The following is a 21625-nucleotide window of genomic DNA, read 5'->3' as shown; positions in this document are numbered from 1 at the left end:
GCCAGTTTTTCATCTGTATAAAACTTTTCAGAAAAGTTTGCCGGGTTGCACTTTCTGTCAGTCCAGGGCTCTAAGAGGAGAGGACCAGCCCAGAGAGAGAGAGAGAGAGCAGTACGGGGGGGTCTCCAGATTTTAATCCCAATCCCACACTCAAGAAAGTGGTGGGTGAACTGCTATTTTTTTTCTTTTTGGCCTAGTTCTCTCCCAGTTGAGTGTCTTAGGTTGATCTGAGTTTGCATTTTCTTTATCCCTTTCTTCTGAAGCCTCTCCGTTTCTGCCAAGGATGGAGAACGCGCACACCAAAGAGTCGGCCGACGTTCTGGCCTACTTTGGAGTCACAGAGGACACAGGCCTGCCACCTGAGCAGGTGAAGAAGAACCTGGAAAAGTACGGCTACAACGGTGAGGGAGAGAAAGAGACGGATGACAGGGACTTTTCCTGGATTTGTCTCGGATGATCGTCAAAACTGCAGAGATGGAGGGAAGAACCCGATGTAAAATGAGTTGCAGCAACATTTAATTTCACTTTGGGATCAATAAAATATTTTGACGGAATGGTGTTTGAAGACTGACAGATGAACCAGCCGTATGTGTGACAAAGGCTGGGGGGTGGGGGGTTATTTATGGAGCAGGTGCATTGTGGTCTCATGTTTCTAACTATTGCTACTGGTTATAAATTGCTAGGGATATTATGAAAGCGTGCCAATTCAAAATTAAGCCATTTTTAGATCTCTGTAGCATCAGGCATTAAAAGGTAAAGCTCAGTGCAAGGTTAGAAAAAACACAACTTTGTTTCAAAGGACATTTTAGCTTTAAAGGATGCAAAAACAACAAAGGACGTACATGTTTAGGCCATGACCCTCTGAAGTTTAAACAGCAGTTCATCTCTCTGTATTCAGAAAGGCAATAAAATGTATGGTTTCCATTAATATTCTTGGTCTGTTCCTACAGAACTGCCAGCAGAAGAAGGTAAGGCGACCTAGACACCTGCTTTTCTCTCATCTGGGTCTGGATCACATGTAATGTCCATCAATGTGCATCTCTAACTGTGAAGACACCTGGACACACCTGTCCCCCACTCACTTCCTGTGATGACAGTTAATGCGGTCATTTGCTTAACACCTATAAGTTTGGTGTGCTGCAGACATGGAGTGACCCCAAACAACTAATAATACTCCATTACCACATGCTGCTTTAGATGATGTCTCCTGCTACGTGCATGGACAACATATTTGTTGCATAACATAAAACAAGACATTATACGTTGTTATGAGTTTAAAGCATTGTTAGAGTTTTAACATTTACATTTGATGCACCAAACACCCTAACTGCCTTCTTTAAAATCATTACCACATCATTTTTGCATGTTTAACCTCATTTACTGATAAAATAATATAAAACCTATAAGCTCATGCTGTATTAAGGATGTCTAACTGAATGGGTTTTCTGTTTAAACAGGAAAGAGTATCTGGGAATTGGTGGCAGAGCAGTTTGAGGACCTGTTGGTCCGAATCCTTCTTCTGGCTGCTTGCATCTCCTTTGTGAGTTTTTACACAAATACATTTAAAATTGTTCAACCTCAGGGTTTTATAAGTTAAAGGGCTTGTGAACAAGTACAAAAAAGGTGTGAGGGATTAAATTTGAGTTAATGAGTCGTGGCAAACAACTGGTTTTCCTTAGATAGAAAACTTTGAATCAGTGACTGTATGATCTGGATGAACTGCCTCTTTAAAGTGCCTTGTGTTGTGTTGTGAATTGGCGCTATATGAATAAACTGAATTGAACCTAAGCTATCCAAGGCTACACACTGAAAAGTGATCTAAAAGATTTGTGATTAAAAAAAAACAAAACAACAAACTTAGTCTTAAAATAACTAGCCGTTATTTTAATGAAATGCAGGTGAAGAGTGAATTCCTAAATAAATTTATCTGGGATTCAATCCAATTGAAATCTTACCTTCTTATGCAGGTGAGATGCACAAAAAGCCTGACTGAACTTTTATTGCAGCAACGTAGCCTCCCACCTAAAATTTCAGATAAAGACTCACTTTACTTTAATACATTTATTCTGAGAGAAAAAAAATCTATTAAAATATTTTTGGTAAAAATGTTTACACAACAATCACTTAATAATCCCATTTACTTTTTAACATTACTTTCACTTAGTAATTCATAAATTCCTGTGATTATATGGTAGAAATATGATGGACACCGATACATGTTTATCCCAGGCACTCTTCAAAATGGAAACTAGAAAACATAACTTTCAAATATGACTGATGTACCACAAACTATCTTCATGCTTTTACCAATGATGTGTTAATGAGAAGCCAATTTCTAAACCAAAGGTGATGATAGCATGTTAGCACAGTACAGGTCAAAGGTCACAGACAACTAGGGCACTGCAGCAGCCAAAACAGTTTCTCTATTACTGTCAACATTGTTGTGATGGTTGAGGAACAGTCAGCAAGGAAAGCCCCAACAAGGCCTGATAAGTAAAACTTGGATGCAGTGCAGCATTCTGGAGGATCCTGGCCCCTGGAGACACTATTGCCCCTAATAGAGATGTTTATTAATATTCGTCATATTAAGATAGACTGATAGCTTTTACAGACTTATCCTCATAAAAACATCATAGTTCATACATTTAGACAGTAATCTAAATAGACAATAACCTCTTTAAACAATAACCTGTATGAAGAGAAACTTGACTGAGTCTGACAACATAAATAAGGTTTTAATCGTTTAATATTATGCAACTAGCTGGGGTTACAGCTCACAGAATCATAGACAGATCACCAACTGAAGGTATCATTAGTAATGCACACTAGGGTCTATAATACAGATGGTTTTAACATGCTCAGAGGTTATTTAAGATTTTATAAAGGATTGGAACCAGTCAGAAAACCATTCCTCACACAATGATGTAATTATTTTACATGATAAATGCTAGAGTGAAGAGAAATATATCCTTTGGAGATTCTATAAACATTGTCACAGTATTTGTTGGAATTATTTTAAACTGTATTAATTAATTAATTAATTAATTAATTAATTAATTAATTAATTAATTAATTAATTAATTAATTAATCCTCGACGTAAATTGCAGGACAGACCCGTTCAAACTGGGTCAGGTTTGTAGAACAACTTATGTTCAGCTTTCCAAACAAATTTCATGTGGGACAAAGAACAGAGCTTTATCTTGACCAACCAATAACTTTTGTCATAATAGTCCTTAAACCACTTTTTAATACATTTAAATGTTTACTTAGGAAGATCCATTTTTGCGCAAGCTTTAAGTCAAAGTCTTCTTAGCTACCAAATTCAGCCAACATACACGAGGTATTTGATGTTCTCATGACTGGTAAACACATTTTACTACGGTATAATATATGTATCCCTGGGAAACAGACATATAATGTTTGAACAAAACGTGGAGCCTTCAGTTATCTAAAAAAATGCATTTCCATAAACTAACCATTGTTGTGATGATTTACTTTTCTCTAACTGATGTCTTTCCTGATTTCTTGGATTTTCCTATGATGTCCCACAAGGAAGATCTGAGGTTTTGCAATATAGAGGTGTCCCTCCACTTGATTCAAATATCGGAAATTAAGCTTTCAGCGAAATGAATATTTGAAACCTGAGAGTGTACAGTAAAAATAATGTTTAAAGACATGTTCTCCAATATGATGACAACTAATTATAAAACTGAGCAGCAGTTCTGAGCATTCAGCTCTCACCTGTTATCTTTGTGGTCAAGACAAATACACACCCAGGCTGCCGAATACAGCATGTACATCACCGAGCTATTAAATTACTTTTGGATACACTCGGGTTTAGACAAGGAATCCCTCTCCCCTTCTCTGCTGCTGCTTTCTGTGCCATGGTTTTATTAAGAACAGCACGTTGGACACATTGTCTTAATCCTCAGTCTCTGCTCTCCGGCCTCCCTAACAGCTGTCGCTGTGGCCCTAGAAGGCCTGTCGGCTGTGTGCGGAACAAAACAAAACAAAAAAAAATAGAAAAAAATTGGAGAACCAGTTCAAGAGGAAAGCAGACAATGTGTGCCAGTGCATATGCATGGCACAAGCTTTATTTTAAGAGTCTCAAGAAAGGACAAGAGACTGTATCCTTGGACAAAGGTCAGTGATGATCGGAACGAGGGATGGCTTGCAGTAGCAGAAGAAATAAAGAGACAGAGGAGGGCATAGAAGGAAGGATGGCGAGGGGTTGGGTTGCACAATGGCATTGTTATGTATGATGACAAACGGGGGCAATTGATTGAGAGTCATATACAGTTTCTAAAAAAGAGAACACTAAATACTGCAGATACGTGCTCATTCTATTCATATACACAGGAATGTTATGTCACTGCGATGTGCTGACAGGCTCTGACGCTCACTCTGGAGATCCATTGTGTGTTTGAAGAGAAGCACCGTGAAGACAGATTGGAGGGTGGAGCAATAGCTGCCATTTTCAAAAATTATATGTAAGAAGATGTGAGATGGAGAGAAGGCTTATGGAAAGAGGCAGATTATGATGCAGAGGGAAAACCTGAGTTTTGAGGGGGGTTTTTTCCACTTTTTTCCTCCTGGTTCGGCCCTTGCTTCACTGGCCTGCAACTAATCTGTGTCAATGTCAACATGGAGGCTTTCCAAAACAGTTCTGTCTTTTGTAAGGTGGGACTCTTGCTGACCGAGGGCAGGCATGTGTTATAGATTAGAAGATGCCTCACGTGGCACCGTGAGGGAGACGTATGAGACAACTGCTATTTGATCCACCAAAGGATCATCCCTCAGATAAATTACTGCCTGTGTTATAAAACTATGGGTACAATTTTACAACAAGGATCCACTATAAATAGTTAAATAATTAGTTATTAACACAACCCTAAATGCTTTACAAACCATTAATAAACAGCTATCGCAAAACAGGAAGCAAAAGGGATTTTATTGCCAAATAGACTGACTTACTTTCAATGTATTTTTTATCATCTACATTTTCTGCATTAAGTATTATCAGGACGTGTTGGTATGCATGTTTCATTTGCATTTAAACTATGTAACTATTGTGCAAAATGTTAACTACACTTTGAAAGAGTCTGTAACTTATTCCCAATTAGAAAACAGAAATAAACGGACCTCAAAACATTTTGTGATATTTGAATAAGTATCAGAATTGTTTAATATTTGTGTAACAACATTGAATGGTGACAGAGAGGCAGTAAAGGAAAATAACTATTTCTAAACCACAAACATTGGTTGCAGATCCATTTGAAATGAGCATTTACAGAGTGACAGCCAAGATATGAAATTCTTGTTATCACTGTGAGAAAGCTGTGATTGCCTAAACATCATCCACTAACATCACCAATGTTTGCATTGTTAGCTTAGGTTACTATCAATGCTAGTTCATAGTTTTTTAATGAGTCTTACTTTCTTAATTTCATCTAAAGTGTTAAGTTTTAAATCTTTTTTAAAACATAGCTATGCTTTTTTTGTTTGTATCTTTTTTTATATTAGAGGTATTGTGGACGATTTTTAATAAGACCCGCCCTCTCCACTTTAATAAAAAAATTTGCCTGCAAGAGCATGCACAAGCCCATTTCTCCTTGTGCACGCTTGTGCACACATGTTTAAAATGTGCTGTTCTCATAGCTCATACAAGCTTACTGTGTCCATATGAAGCAGGGACAATATAGTGGACCTTATAGCAAACTTAGGTAACTGATTGTTCGGACAGATGATCACTGCTTTTTGCTCCGTTAGTCGCGAAACTCCTCCTCCACTGCGCCATCTTTGTTGTTAGTCGCTGCTGTTGGGTAGCGGCAGCCTATGGCGACAGTGGGTCACTGTGACAGCAAATCAAGTAGTGCTTTGCCCAAAGCATTCTGTGATATATCTGTCTGCATATTCTGAGGACTTTCTTTTCTTCTCATACACTTTGTAGACACTTTTTCCTCTTACGACCCCCCAGCCTTTTTCAAAGAACCACGGTGATAAAGGGGACCTTCAATGACTGACTGAAACCATACCTCACCACAGATATATGGCTGAAAGTGTGCATGCGCAGAAAAAGATAGCTAACGAGGACGAGCTTGTAGGATGGCCTTACGTAAACATATCACTAGAATGATTGACAATTGGGAGGACCACTTATTAAGATCATCCACCCGGAAATAAAAGATCGTCCTCCATATCTTTAAGACCCGTGCAGAATTGGAGAAACACCAAATCTCAACATAAGAGGGGTCTAAACTTGACAGTCTAACTTGCCTGTCTCTCTTATTTTGAAGAGTGTTTAAGAGTTGGCATTTTGCCTCACTTTATTTCAATCCCAAAGGAACAAAACTAAGTGAAACATTCTAGTGATTGATTAATTATGTAACAAGCTGAAATAACAGAGTGGTTAAATTGTAATTTAAATTAAATACTTTATTATCATTGTTGGGGATGACAATAATTAATTAAAAATAATTACTCCTGTATCTTGGATGCAGGATGTTCTTCCTATTCAATAAAAGTTCCCTTTTTAAAGCTGTGAGTATTAAAAACACGTAAGTGTGAGTTTATGTTACTGTAATTAGATTATTCCAAGGCCTTTTTACACATCTTTCCACATCTCGCTTAAGTATAGCAAAAATGTGCATGAGGTCTTACCTTAATTTCATACTTTTTTGGCATAAAAAAAAACAAAGATTAAGATTTCAGTTCAGTTTAATTTACAAATTGATAGCGTAATATTGCAGTGAACAGAAAATGAATATATGTTTAATCCAAAACTAGATCTTAGCAATATGTTAGTCATTCAGGTTCATTTTTTGTGGCCTTGTATTTCGTACCTTGCGAGTACAATGTCCCAGGAGTATGCTACATTGTGGGGACCAACCAGTGGTCCCCATGAGAAAAGGTTCTTCTCTTAGTATGGTGGTTAGGACTTAGGTGTCATTGAATTTAGGCTAGGTTTAGGTTTAGGCTTAGGTATGCGTTGGTAATGGTTAGGGTTAGCGTCTTGGTTGCGGCTATACAAATAAATGCAAAATGAGTAGAAGTCAGTGGAAAGTCCCTCTAAAGATAGCGGGACATAACATGTTTGAGTGCATCTGTGCAAAAATGCAAAATATCAAGCATTTAATTTTTGTTGCCTAAGGGGACTGTTCCATAAGGGGAGTGTTTGCCTAGTGGGTTAGAGCTGTGCACTTGTGTTCTGAGAGGGATGCATGATTTACTGGGTCAATCCCCTCGACAGCCTCCGCCCAGGGTTCATGTGCAAGACACTTAACCCCACACTGCTGCCTGGGTGCCACACAATGGCAGCCCACTGCTCTCCAACTGGATGGGCACATTTCTCCAATGTCAGATCAATAAAGTTTGATTATTAAGGTATCAAAAACTATTACTTAGATAATTAGCTTATTTGCACATTTTCTTAAATCCTTTTTTTTCCTCTATTTTCTTAATAGTTTATAACAAACAGCTGCTAATCTGGAGACATTTTGTTCAATCATATATTCTAATGTTCTCTGACCATCATCTCATTGACACAGGTGCTGGCTTGGTTTGAAGAAGGTGAAGAAACAGTCACCGCCTTCGTCGAGCCCTTTGTAATCCTCCTCATCCTCATCGCCAATGCCATCGTAGGGGTGTGGCAGGTCAGTCAGTGTGCACAGACACAGAGATACTTACACTCTGAAGGACATGCGGCTGCCCCTGTGCACTGTGTTTTACTCACACCTAAATAGACTCTCAAACTTAGCAACAGTCACGCTCAATAAATCACACACATTGTCGGCCTGTTCTGGCCTCGTGTCCTCTACACACAGCGTGCTCCTGTTAGAAAGTTCACGGGAGGCCAGAAGTGACTTCAGCAGAACGTCTAGAGGTTCAAGGTCAAAACAACAAAGTGACGATGAGCCTAAGCTGCCTGGAAGATTTAAGCAGATGCTTTTTCTTCTTGACAGTTCCCACTGTGCACTCCACACGTAACAATGCAGGCTTCAAGTGGGCATTTGGTTTTAGTAGGAGTGCATATCGACCCTGCAACAGTCATTTGGAAACTATGCACAAGGATTCACACATGAAGGGTATGGAGAGGGAGAGCAGCTGGCATAAGTTGAGCTTTACACTTTGAGGCAGTGGGGGGCAGCCTTGGAAGAAAACCACCTACTGAGCTGAGCGTTCAGTCTTTCCTCTTTCACTGGTAGACACTGTTTTACCAGATATTCTACCAGAATTCTCTTCAAATTAATTCATAAATTTCAAACTAATTCTTGGATGAAATTTTGGTAAAAGAGATAAAAACATCCCGTAGTCCATAATAAGTATCTAAAAGTTTTTCCTAACGCTTGACTTATTTAATCTCCTGATTACATTTAGAGCACACAATTGGTGGATCTAATTAAAAGAAAATTTTACCTGCGCAAATATTTGAACTGCTTCAATTGAGTATATAAATATGATATAATGAGACATTTTTTAATGATAGACCAATGCAGGTTTTTATTTTTTTATTTTTCACAATTACATATCTGGAAAAAAAGTATTTTCATCTGTTCTTACTCCACCTCTCCTTAATAAAAGGAGAGTGTCCTGTAATCTGTAAATAGTCAACCTGTCAGTATTTCAATCTTAGAAGCTGGAAACAATAAATGACTGAAGTAGAATTTGGTTATGAAATATTATTCTGAGCTATGAAGATCTTACAGAACGCTGTGACACTATGAGAAAAATGAAAACTTTTAGCTCAACTGTCAACCTACCAAGCAACAGCCCTCTATCTAAACTGACATGTGTGACAAGGAGAGTGTCGATCAGAGAAGCAGCAAAAGGCCCATGGTAACTCTGGAGAAGCTGCAAAAAAAGCAACTTTGGATAAATCTGTTGAAAAGAAAATAATCTATTACAGTCTATTTCATTCTATTTACTAACTCTAGAAAATTAAAAAAGTAATTTATAATCCACCTTCACAATAGGATCCATTACATTATGGTGGTCTGACACTTAAAATGACAACGTAAAAACATCCCAGTAATGAGCAGGTGTGCCTCAGTTTAAAAAAAAAAAGGTTTAAACTATGTGACTTCTAGTGATATCAATGCCTAATGGAGTAACTAATGGATAGATGTGCCTTTTTGCCCCAGGAGCGGAATGCAGAGAGCGCAATAGAGGCTCTGAAGGAGTATGAGCCAGAGATGGGAAAGGTTTACCGGGCTGACAGGAAGAGCGTGCAGAGGATCAAAGCCAGGGAGATTGTCCCTGGAGATGTGGTGGAAGTTTCTGGTAAGAATTACCTTCGCTAAAATAATACAAATCTTTGCCGTTTTCCTGGCCCTGTCCATCCTGGATGACATTCGCAGATCAAATCATCATTTTCTAGCACAACTGTAACTCTTGTCTTCATTAGCTGCTGCATTTGTGTCACCCTACTCCATAAGCATTTGCAGAGTTTAGATTGTTTTTTTTATTTTGGAACTCAAGGTTTAAACAATGAGACTTTAAACTCTTTCTGTTGCCAGTAAATGCTTTATTTGTTCAGAAAGAGGTGAATAACTAAGAACAAATAGTCTACTTTATGAAATCTAAAAGACCATTAACAGAATATCTCATCATGTGGAGAAAGTGTTTAGAAAATCTTTGTTTTGTTTGTTGCTGGTCATTGCATCAATAAAAAATGACACCTTCCTTTTAAGGTAAGCACAGAGATAAAGGGGTGGAGAAGCTTGACTATGAGAGCACTTGATATTGACCCAGTCCTCTGTCTCTCCCTGTCCACCTGTTCTTTTCCCCTCATGATCTCCCCAAGGTCTTGCTATCCCTCTGACTCTCACAGTGGTATCGGTTTTCAACAACAACACTATCCTTTCATAGTGCTAAGACCAGTCAATCACCCCTGCCCCCTTCATCCTGCATGCTGCTGTCAGATCATTTCTCAGCTTTGCGCCCTGAAGCTCCACAACAAGTTGTTCAAATTAAAAGGAGTCCAAGTTCTCTAACCGGTCCATAGGTTTTACTGTTAATAAAGTTCTTTCCCTTCGGTCTTTCTCTGTGCTTGATTGTGTGGACAATAGTTGGTGACAAAGTTCCAGCTGACATCAGGATCATCTCCATCAAGTCCACAACTCTGCGAGTGGACCAGTCCATATTGACTGGTATGCCAGCCCTAAGATAGAAGGAAAAATATGAATGTTTTTTCATGTTTTTATTGATCTTTTGAACCCCTGCTTGTGCTTCAGGAGAGTCTGTCAGTGTGATAAAGCACACTGAGGCTGTTCCAGATCTCAGAGCTGTGAACCAGGACAAGAAGAACATGCTGTTCTCTGTAAGCCTTCTGCTGTTAAAATATGTTTATGTAACTCTTTAGACATCACAGTGCTCAATGGAAATATATTTTCAAAAGCAGTAGCAGAATTTATACCATTGTTTTTAATTTGCTCCCTCTGACATTTACTGTCATAGATTCTGCTGTTTAAAAAATGAGTAGTTCAGGTTCAGTGTTTCTCTTTATGTTTTCCTAGAACCACTGTTAAAAGAGGTCAATAATAAGACTTGATTAATATCTTTATGACATGAAACATTTTGACAGATTATAAGACCTCTCTGAAACTTATGCTCAGGGCACCAACATCGCTGCTGGTAAAGCCACTGGTATCGCTGTTGCCACCGGTGTCTCAACTGAGATTGGCAAGATCCGTGACCAGATGGCAGCCACCGAGCAGGAGAAGACGCCTCTGCAGCAGAAACTGGATGAGTTCGGAGAGCAGCTGTCCAAGGTGGGTAAGACTGGCAAACATTAACGCATGTGTGTAGGCCATGAAAAAGTATATATAGTTCCATTCTTGCTGATTTGGTGAGCCCTAAACTAAAACATCCAAATACCAGTTTCTTAAACATGTCTTATCGCATATCCTTTTCTTGCCTCTCTCTTCAGGTCATCTCTCTCATTTGTGTAGCTGTATGGATAATCAACATCGGTCATTTTAATGACCCAGTCCACGGGGGTTCCTGGTTCCGTGGTGCTATCTACTATTTCAAGATTGCTGTAGCTTTGGCTGTGGCTGCCATTCCTGAAGGTAAACCCCAGAGATAAGCTTCTCTAGGAGTTTTTCAAACTGCTTGTTATGTTGTGTTGCCATCATGACTACCCTGAAAGAGGGCTGAGTGGGTTTGTTGAGCTGGAATATTTACTGGTGAGTTACAGGATTAACCAGCTGAAATGTGTGAAATAACTCAGTGCAACCAATGGCTGTCAAATCTTACCTCAATAGTTTTTGTAAAATGGCTTTTCCATTACAGGACTGCCCGCTGTTATAACCACTTGTCTGGCGCTGGGAACCCGTCGTATGGCTAAGAAGAACGCCATTGTCAGGAGCCTTCCTTCAGTGGAGACTCTAGGCTGCACCTCGGTCATCTGCTCAGACAAGACAGGCACGCTCACTACCAACCAGATGTGTGTAACCAAGGTCAGTTTGTGTTCATATTCACAAACAAAGCTACTCAGAGATCCTGTTCTTAATCTTCAAATATGCAAACTGTATTTCACACTTTTTCCCATTACAGATGTTTATCATTGACAAAGTTGAAGGTGACAATGTCCAACTTGGTCAGTTTGACATTTCAGGGTCAAAGTACACCCCTGAGGGAGAAGTGTAAGTGAACTTGATTGCAAAATTCACTATTTTGAAGCAATTTCTTTTTTTCCAAAAGCAAAATTTTCACTTTTTCTTCCCAGCACAAAGAATGGCTCACTAGTTAAGTGTGGGCAGTATGACGGATTGGTTGAGCTGGCAACCATCTGTGCCCTGTGCAATGACTCATCTCTGGACTACAACGAGGTCAGCATAGCATCCAGAACTCTCTGATTGCTTACCATGTTTACATGCTGCGGGGAACAGTGAAAATGCTTTGATTGTGATTCCTTCCCTCTGTCCACGCTGCAGTCTAAGGGCATTTATGAGAAAGTGGGCGAGGCCACAGAGACAGCCCTGTGCTGCTTAGTGGAGAAGATGAATGTGTTCAACAGCGAAGTGCGTGGTCTGTCAAAAGTCGAGAGGGCAAACGCTTGCTGCTCTGTAAGTTAGTTAACTTGAAGAAATTCTTCCTCAACGATCAAAATGCAACAGATTAAAGTGGCTAGTTACCTCCACATTTCAACAGCTCTTTTCCATTTTTCTTTTCACTTCTTATCAGGTTATCAAACAGCTGATGAAGAAGGAATTCACCCTGGAGTTCTCCAGAGACAGAAAGTCCATGTCAGTATATTGCTCACCTGCAAAGTCAGCCAAAGCTCCTGTGGGGAACAAGATGTTTGTTAAAGTGAGTGATGATGGCTAACAAGTAAAATTGACAGTTAGTGGATATTTGAACAGAGCTGAGTACAAGTTTAAAATAATAAAAGTACAATACGAAAAAATATAAACAAATACATTAAGATCTGTTTGCCTTTAAGTAACAGACTCCTTAACACACATTTAAGAATAGATGAATATTTAATTTATTAATATAGAAGTGAAGATACCACTGGCTTTAGTAATATCTGGGCATATTCTATCTATAAATCAAATGAATAAATAAAATACAGCACCCTCCTTATTGGTTTAACATAGGCCTAATGACTTTGTCACCATGTTGTCATCAGGGTGCTCCAGAGGGTGTGATTGATCGTTGCACATATGTCCGTGTGGGTACCAACCGCATACCACTGACTGGCCCTGTCAAAGACCATATCATGTCGGTGATTAAGGAGTGGGGCACAGGGCGTGATACCCTCCGCTGTCTGGCACTCGCCACCCGTGACTCACCTCTCAAGAGGGAAGAGATGAATCTGGAGGACTCCACTCGTTTTGGAGACTATGAGGTGGATTACCTTGATTAAAAGACCTACATACATATATCTGTCTGGAGAATATAGCGGACTATGTTTTGCTTTTTTCTTCCTCTCCCTAGACTGACCTGACCTTCGTTGGTTGCGTTGGAATGCTTGATCCTCCTCGCAAGGAGGTCATGAGCTCCATTGAGCTGTGCAGAGCTGCTGGTATCCGTGTCATCATGATCACTGGTCTGTCTAAGCAAGACTACAATCTATTTCTAAAATGATTGAGCAAAGATTGGATTAAAAAAAAGACTCACCACTGCTGCTCTCTTTCAGGTGACAATAAGGGCACAGCTGTGGCAATCTGCAGACGCATTGGCATCTTCACTGAGGAGGAGGATGTCACTGGTAAAGCCTTTACCGGTCGAGAGTTTGATGACCTCTCTCTGTATGATCAGAAGAAAGCGGTCAGAAAAGCTTGCTGTTTTGCGAGAGTGGAACCATCCCACAAGTCCAAGATTGTTGAGTTCCTTCAGGGCTTTGATGAGATTACTGCCATGGTGAGGAAAAACATGCTCCATTTCTGTTGAGGTAAATGGGATTGTATCAGGTAAATCTGGACAGCTAAAGATCTTTCCTTCTCCTTACAAAGACCGGCGATGGAGTGAATGATGCCCCGGCCTTGAAGAAGGCGGAGATTGGCATCGCCATGGGCTCTGGCACTGCCGTTGCCAAGTCTGCCTCTGAGATGGTCTTGGCTGACGACAACTTCTCTTCCATTGTGTCCGCTGTTGAAGAGGGAAGAGCCATTTACAACAACATGAAGCAATTCATCCGCTACCTCATCTCCTCCAATGTAGGCGAGGTTGTCTGGTGAGCACGTTTTTTTTTTTCTAATTGTGAATATTTAGCTTTGATTTTGAGTCAGATTCTAAAGACTAGACTTGACTTTGACCCAAACTCTCCAAGGAATATTTCTTTTGGCTTACATTATAAAGACTAGCTTCAACTTTGACTCTTTCATACACAACTCTAAATTTCATGTTACCAGAGTGAACAATTTACATATTATCTCTGTGTGGTTGGGCTATAAAGAGCAATGCAACACATATCAAGGCAACACAAAGTGATGTGACGGACGTATTTCTAGCGATGCAACAGGCCCAATTACAGCAAAGCAGTGGTGAGGCGACACCTGCGATAGATACAAAAATCTCAACGGCCAACCAGGGACTGGATCTGGCTGTGACATTGGCAGAAGATAAAAAAAAACTAATGGTTACATAGGATGAAAAAAAGAATACTCTTAAAGATTTTGTTGGTGGCTTTTAAAAAATCTGTTCCAATCTAGCATTCAAAAAGATTGTTAAATCAGCCATTATTCATCCTCAACTTGTAGCTCCAAAGCAGAGTACAGCCAGTCACCTATCCCCAGCGTCTTGCTCTAGTATACTGCTCTCCACCTACACCTCCAGAGAGGGACACAACACCAGCTACCACCTCAGTGGGGTTTCTGATGTGCAACTTCTGCCCTGGTTACATCTCTGATCTACCAGTATCCTCGCTCTTTGATCTCCCTCTGTTTCAGCTGGTAGCTTCCAGAGGTCTGGTGCTCTTTCTAGCACAAGCACTCTCGTGCACCTTCCAGCGCCATGAATGAAGTCTGTTAATCATTAACTCAAATATTAGGGCTTGATTTCAAACTATTCCAACATGTTTAACTTGTCTCTGCTTCATATTAGTAAGAATAAACCCTAAAACAGTATCTTTATCCCTCCTTCAGTATCTTCCTGACAGCTGCCTTAGGTCTGCCAGAGGCACTTATCCCCGTCCAGCTTCTTTGGGTTAACCTTGTGACTGATGGTCTACCAGCTACTGCCCTTGGTTTTAATCCACCTGACCTTGACATCATGGGAAAAGCCCCACGCTCCCCCAAAGAGCCCCTAATCTCAGGCTGGCTCTTCTTCAGATACCTGGCCATTGGAGGTAGAGTCTTGAAAAGACATTGTCTTATTGCAACTAAAATTATTTGCTTGATGTATAAAGATTTTTTACTGAGCTCAGTGTAAATGGCTGTTTTTCCAGGTTATGTTGGTGCAGCAACAGTGGCAGCAGCAGCTTGGTGGTTCTTGTACTGTGATGAAGGCCCAATGGTCACCTTCTACCAGCTGGTAAGTATTCCAAAATAAGTCTCCTTATAAAGCATATCTTTGAAAAAATTAAAGCTTTGAAACACCTGGACTAATTTGAACCTTCCCATCAGTCCCACTTCATGCAGTGCAGTGAGGAGAACGAAGACTTTGATGGCATCCACTGTGAGGTGTTTGAGTCTTCTCCACCAATGACAATGGCTCTGTCTGTGCTGGTCACCATTGAGATGTGCAACGCTCTGAACAGGTGGGAACCTGTGGCATTTCTATAAACTCAGCAGCATAATGTACAGAATCCCCACATTATGAATGTGTCAAACAAATAGCATTCTATTATTGATCTACTATTTAAGCAGTTTCTAAAGAATCAAAACAAACTGGTATTTTTAAAAACTACTGCTGTCTCCTGAGACAACTGCTTTGTGCTGTTTATGAACATCAATCATTTTGACACATGCTTCTAAGAGCATAGCTCTGCAATCATTGACACACCCCTAATGGGCAACATTCTCCAGTTTAAATACTCTTTGGTTGGAATCCTGCAATCACCTTTTTTCTACTCCCTTTAGAAATATTCAGTAGACTTCAAGTCAGTAACTAAGTTATTACTTCCCTTTATTTACTTATGTCAATTAGGAGTCTGTCTGTCTGTCTGTCTGTCTGTCTGTCTGTCTGTCTGTCTGTCTGTCTGTCCGTCTGTCTGTCTGTCTGTCTGTCTGTCTGTCTGTCTGTCTGTCTGTCTGTCTGTCTGTGTACAGGATAACTTGTAAAGTTATGGACAGATTTTAATGATCTTTTTTTTTTATCAAAGATCTCCGTCATGCCAAGGAACAATCCATTAAATATTGGTGATGATCCAGATCTTAATCTGGATACAGGAATTTTGCAAAACATTTTCTAATATTGTGAGATAGGGATATATATGGCAGAATGAGCAGTTCTGCACTAATCCAGAGGGTGGCAGCGGTGACTAATGACAGCCTCAGCATCTGACTCAAAAAGTCCAGAGGTATTTTACTGAACACTGAAACACAAGAAAAGGGAACGTTGTTAGCAGGATCAGTTATTCAGAAGAGAATTAGGGCCACTGGAAAAAAGTACAAAAATGTACAGATTTTTTTTTCCATTTGATTTTAACATGAGAAAAAAGTCAGAATTCTGACTTTAATCTCAGAATCCTGAGAAAAAAGTCATAATTCTGAAATCATATATCTAAGATTTTTTTCCCCCACATTAAATTCCAATAAAATCTATAGAATCTGTTAATGTTTTTTTTTCAGTTTTTTTAGAGGCCCAAATCCTCCTCCATACAATTGAAAAGACTTGTCCACAAAATCCATTTAGATTTTCTATACTTTTTTTTTTTCACCAGAGGTGCTCCTCATGACAAGGAACAATTAAATTTAGTAAAATGCAATTTAGTAATTATTCAGATCATGTGCGAGTTTTAACTATAGGTGAAATTCATAATTTGGGGCAACATTTTCTGCTTGGCCGAGGTCTGCGCTCTCTGAGTGCTTTTTAAGTTAGATTAGGTGTATCCAAATCAAAGGATTTTCAGTAATGGAGCTGTTGTGTCCACAAGCATGCAGCATATTGGGAGACATTAAACAATTATTTTTGAAATGTTAAAATACCAATATTGTGTTTCAGTATGTAAAAGATTATTACGGTATGTCTACTCTTAAACAATGATGTCACAGCTTGTAACCTGCATAACCCTCTTTGCTGCCATGTGACTTTTTACCTTAGATGACCTATCTTTGCTGCCATGTGACTTTTTACCTTAGATGACCTATCTTTGCTTGGCCTGTGTTTTTTGTTGTCAGTTTGAGGTTTCAGGTGCGTTTCTGTGGCAGTGTCACAGTGCCACCAAGGGGCCCAGCTTACATATTACAGTATTTTTGTTTAGGGTTGTCTGCATCCTGCACCAAATGGCAACAAGTCTGGCTACTCCTCTTTTTACATCCATCTGAATTTTTCAGCTGTTTTATCTCAAGCGCATTGTGGGATGTTAAACCTAATATGTTCAGGGAGCTGAATCATTTTAAACCTGCAATAGTCGCTGACAGGATTTGTAGAAAACCCATACTTTTTTTTTTAACCAATCTTTACTCTTCTTGTAACAATTGGTTCATTTTAAATTGCTGAAACTTTTTTTTCTGATAATGCTTATAAACCAGATAGAAAAATTACAATCATAGAATAATTCAAATCATCAGGATTTTATGATACAACCCAGTGATTCAAAGTTTTTGTTGTTGTTGTTGTTTTATTTATTTATTTATTTATTTTTTATTTATTTATTTTTTCTTAGGTAAATTTTAAGGAAACATTAAAGTTTAATTTTGATGGTCATTGTTGCAGCATAAAGGTTTGGAAGAATTTGTATGCAGAGAAAGTAATTATTCTAGCTAAGGATCCCTACCATGTCAGATGAACCAGAAGCCTTTCATTAATGGTCCCAATCTTCTCTTATCTCTCACCACTCAACTTGCTCTTTTCAGTGGATAGGGAATTCCTGCACATGAGTAGTTTCCCAGCCTGAAGCTCTTGTGGCAGAGAAAGATGCTGATGAACCATCTGGCTCTGTCTGGTGACATTTCAGATAAGGAAGTAAAACACCCCTTTATTGCCCTGCAGTAGGAAAACGTGTCCTCTGCATTAAATCCATCCCCTGGGAGGCAATCCTGCATTAAACCCACTGCTAAGGAAACAGTGCACAAATCACATTTGAACTTGAAGAACTGGGAACAAATTACTGAACAAAAATTATAGTGAGACTCACTCCATTTGATTTACTTTGTCTTAAACATTCATGACTCCTAAGTCTGCTTTGATGAGCTCAGATGTGCTGATAACAGGCTGTTTTCCACATGCAGTTTGTTCCTCTGAGTGGTTCAAAACTGAAGATGAACTCAAACATATAAGAAAAAGTTACTTTTTGGTTGAAAAAAGCATGGTTTCTTTTTGTTGTTGGGTCCTAACAAAGTAGAACAGATTTAAACCCTGTTTTATTACCAGAGAAACAAAATAATTTCATGTACCACTTGCAATGCACTCGTGGACCACTAGGAGTACGAGTACCCCCTGTTGGGAATCAATGCCCAGGCCTAGACCACCAAACCCCAGCTATAATAGCAGTATGCTTACATTTCTAATAATTGTCACTGTAAAGCAAATTATTTAGAGAATATGAAGGTCTAAGGACATCAAGTGCAAAAGGTCAGATCTAAGGTCTGGCTGTAACTTCTACCGACTAGAGGATAAAGGTTGCATCACTCCCAGCCTCAAACAGATCTTCAGCTGTAAATGACACATCTTATGGCTTCTTACATCACTCTTTTGCTGGCAAGGTCTATTTTGCAAAGTGTAAAGTGTGTAACAGCTGATATATGGACAGGTTCTCTAACTTGAGCAGTGCATTTCTGAAGCTCCTCCAGTTCCCTCCTCTTGGCTGCATCTCTGAATAATGTTCTCCCTAACAGCCTTTCCATGAATGGCTAGGTCCTGATGGTAGATTGAACTGAGCTCTGTTACATATTTAGTGCATTAGTTCTGCACTAAGCTTCAACATACCTTTCAATTGACCTGTAGACTAATGATATATTACAAACATCTCAGGCCTTTATAGAACAGCTTGATTTAAATTAGCTGTTAATACTGACAGCATTTACCAAGTATATGACTTCTGCAATTAGCTAGACTAAATTTAAATATACACCAGCTTTTTATTTTATATATGTGAGTATAATGTAATACTTGACTTTTTTGTAGGAATACTACCGGAGTCTGCAACATTTCATATCTGAAAAGTCATTTTGCCCTGAGAGTTATTTGGGTAAATGTCTGCAATAGGAAATGTGTTGCCATCTTCCACAACCCAGTGTTTATTCATATTTTAGCTTTTATGTAAATAAGGAAAAAAATAAAATGATTCATAAACATGGAGCATGGATTTTCTTCTGTTGTGTTGTTATTTTAGGTTAAAAAAAAATAAGAAACATAGTAAAACCTTTAATTTGGATTTAATAAAAAATGCTCTAAATAGTTGTTTTTAAAACCATTCTGTTGAGAAAATTAAATTAAAATATTCTTTAAAAAAGCCACTAAAGCTTCAAAGACTGGAATTTTTTATTAAAGTATATTAGTTATTCCTTTTTAGTCAATATTAAGAGCCATTGTAGAGGTTGCAGGTTGCAGCCCCCCGTTCTTCTGTATAAAACATCTCTGAAATACAGTACATTGACTTTTCTTCATTTCCAACCCTTTCCTCTTAAACTATTCAGCTTGTCTGAGAATCAGTCCCTGGTGCGGATGCCTCCCTGGAGCAACGGCTGGCTGATGGGCGCCATGAGTCTCTCCATGTCCCTCCACTTCATGATCATCTATGTCGACCCCCTGCCTGTAAGTCTCCGCCTCCGTCACAGCTCAGATAAAGATGCTCTATTGGTACCGTCATTTTGAACTGAAAGTTGAACCTCTAACGCTGAATATCTCTGCCCACTTTGCTAATCCACAGATGATTTTCAAGCTCACTCATCTAAATGTGGAGCAGTGGATGATGGTGCTAAAACTTTCCTTCCCGGTGATCCTTATTGATGAGCTCCTGAAGTTTGTGGCTCGCACATACTGTATCTAGAAGGTGAGTTGAAAGAGGGACTTCTTTACAATGGAATCTATTTTTGTCTGAAGCATATATATTTATTATTAAATAATTAGAAGTAAAAATGCAAGGATGATCATCAGGTAACATCTAACCCTAACCCTCCCAACCATCTTCGCTCTAATCTCTATTTTCCCTGATGATTTAATTTTCCTGTCCCCTTCCTGGATCACATTTCCTTACCCCTTATCTGGAAATGCAGTCTAAAACCTGTCCCCAAACCTCCATACCCCTTTAACAAAACAAGGCATTCACCTCCTGACTCTAAGATGAGCTATTTATCTGCACAGTGCAAAACATCTGCCTGCTTTCTGAGTGCACCTTGGCTCCTTCTGAAGCTTAATAAACTATAATTTTCTATCATATATAGATCTGCATGTCTGGTGCTATTTCCTGTGAGATGTTTACATAGAAATCACAATTTTATACTACATACAATTACTAGGAACTTGCAAATTTACCATGATCAGTCATTCTGGACCATATTCTACAGCAATAAAACTAATGCTACTACTTGCTGCTTAAAAGTAACTATGGCCTAAATGTTTCTGGAATATGACCATTTGTTTCTGAAACTAAGTATGCTGTCTAACATTTGCAAACACTGAATCTGCATTTTCTAATTGGTTTTCCACTATTTTAAAGGTAGAGTTTAGTTTTTTTTTTCCCCCACAGGGTGAGTCGGGTTATAATCCACAATCTGGGAACCTGAGCTTCTTTTCCTTTTGGGATTTTTTGGAAATATATATAGAGTTCTTATGATAAAGATTCAGTAGAGCAGGTAGATAGGTTTCCAGATTTGAATGAAACAACAATATATGGGGCTCTACATATTTCAAACCTTGTTTTTCTTTTTTTTATGATCAAATCTCATTTATTTTCTTTTAAGCAAAGCATTAAAGTTTAAATACAAATGATAACCATGAATTTAAGTTTTTATGTTGAAAACCCAAGGGATGGATGGATGGATGGATGGATGGATGGATGGATGGATGGATGGATGGATGGATGGATGGATGGATATATTGTGGGTAGATTTATGAATGGATATACTTTAGGGAGGGATGGATGAATGGATGGTGGGTAGATGTATGAATCGATATACTGTAGGGAGGGATGGGCACATGAGAGAACCAGATGGATGGAAGGAGGGAGAGAATTAAGATAGGATTGTCAGACAGACAATGAAAAAGGGATAAACTGGCCAATTAGTGTTGAACAGGAAAAATTATGGACTGAAAAACAAAAATAGATGAATAAATGGATGGCTAAAACATTTAAATAGTAGAAAATAAAACCCTTTTATTTCCCTACTTATCACAACCTGAAAAATGTAAACATTTACAGGCTGCATAGAATGTTCCAGATGTTTGTGGGATCTTTTATTGGGTCTATTTTGCTCTCCTGCTATTGGTTCCCGTTTGTCCAAACCTGCCACATTCACTCTACCTCCACTGCACTGCTCTCTTAATGAAGAGTTCTTCTGTTTTGTCTGTTCAGGAAAAGTCTAAAGAAAATCATGGAAAGTATGCCTGGAGGAAGGGGAAGGATGACCACAGAGGATTGAGAAATAAAAAAAAATAAAAACAGCAGAAAGCTGCGATTGAATGAATGAAAGCTCATCAAGTCACATGATCTGTACATCAAGTGGTGTGAAAACAACCGGAGACATAGAAGACATCTGAAAATACACCAAAAAGCTGCAAAAAGTTTTTTTTTTTTGTGTATGTTCCAAGAAATAATATATAGTTATGGTATTTTAAAGCTATTCTGTTTATTCTATTCTTAAAGAATAAAGATGTGTACTGAAGGTGACATGAATTTTAACTCTTAATTTTATTTTTGTTCCAGAATGCTGTCTGCATGTACAGTGAAACTGCAAAGAGCTCTGAGCCGGAACACTTTATTATATCTGTTTGACCTTAATGCTTGAAAGAAATAATGTGACGACTTGTTTTTCATCTTCAGTGTGTATTAAAACAAAAACAAAAACCCACACA

At 38.8% G+C, this 21625-nt stretch overlaps 1 protein-coding gene across 1 annotated transcript; it reads left to right on the top strand.

Moving 5' to 3' along the window:
• Nucleotides 1-21621, top strand: atp2a1 (ATPase sarcoplasmic/endoplasmic reticulum Ca2+ transporting 1). The gene is made up of 25 exons (XM_038282229.1): nucleotides 1-161; nucleotides 264-401; nucleotides 951-968; nucleotides 1458-1540; nucleotides 7549-7653; nucleotides 9142-9280; nucleotides 10069-10149; nucleotides 10234-10319; nucleotides 10615-10770; nucleotides 10929-11070; nucleotides 11294-11460; nucleotides 11558-11646; nucleotides 11730-11832; nucleotides 11938-12069; nucleotides 12188-12313; nucleotides 12636-12854; nucleotides 12944-13055; nucleotides 13146-13369; nucleotides 13462-13682; nucleotides 14593-14795; nucleotides 14895-14980; nucleotides 15073-15206; nucleotides 19249-19366; nucleotides 19482-19604; nucleotides 21126-21621. The coding sequence occupies exons 2-24, from the start codon at nucleotides 284-286 to the stop codon at nucleotides 19599-19601; spliced, it is 2982 nt and encodes a 993-aa protein (XP_038138157.1). The 5' UTR covers nucleotides 1-161; nucleotides 264-283; the 3' UTR covers nucleotides 19602-19604; nucleotides 21126-21621.
• The last annotated feature ends 4 nt before the right edge of the window (nucleotides 21622-21625 follow it).

This window comes from Cyprinodon tularosa, unplaced genomic scaffold (genome assembly GCF_016077235.1).
Source record: "Cyprinodon tularosa strain WSP-4 unplaced genomic scaffold, ASM1607723v1 ctg181, whole genome shotgun sequence".
NCBI classification, from domain to species: domain Eukaryota; kingdom Metazoa; phylum Chordata; class Actinopteri; order Cyprinodontiformes; family Cyprinodontidae; genus Cyprinodon; species Cyprinodon tularosa.
The sequence above is the reverse complement of the archived record's forward strand: the minus strand, read 5'-3'. Positions and strand labels throughout refer to the sequence as shown.

Excerpts from the sequence above, each read along its gene's own strand:
- atp2a1 (XM_038282229.1), top strand. The coding sequence starts at position 284 with ATGGAGAACGCGCACACCAAAGAGTCGGCCGACGTTCTGGCCTACTTT. Across the intron at positions 10,150-10,233 it reads GGACCAGTCCATATTGACTG|GAGAGTCTGTCAGTGTGATA; the intron begins GTATGCCAGCCC and ends CTTGTGCTTCAG. Across the intron at positions 14,796-14,894 it reads CAGATACCTGGCCATTGGAG|GTTATGTTGGTGCAGCAACA; the intron begins GTAGAGTCTTGA and ends CTGTTTTTCCAG.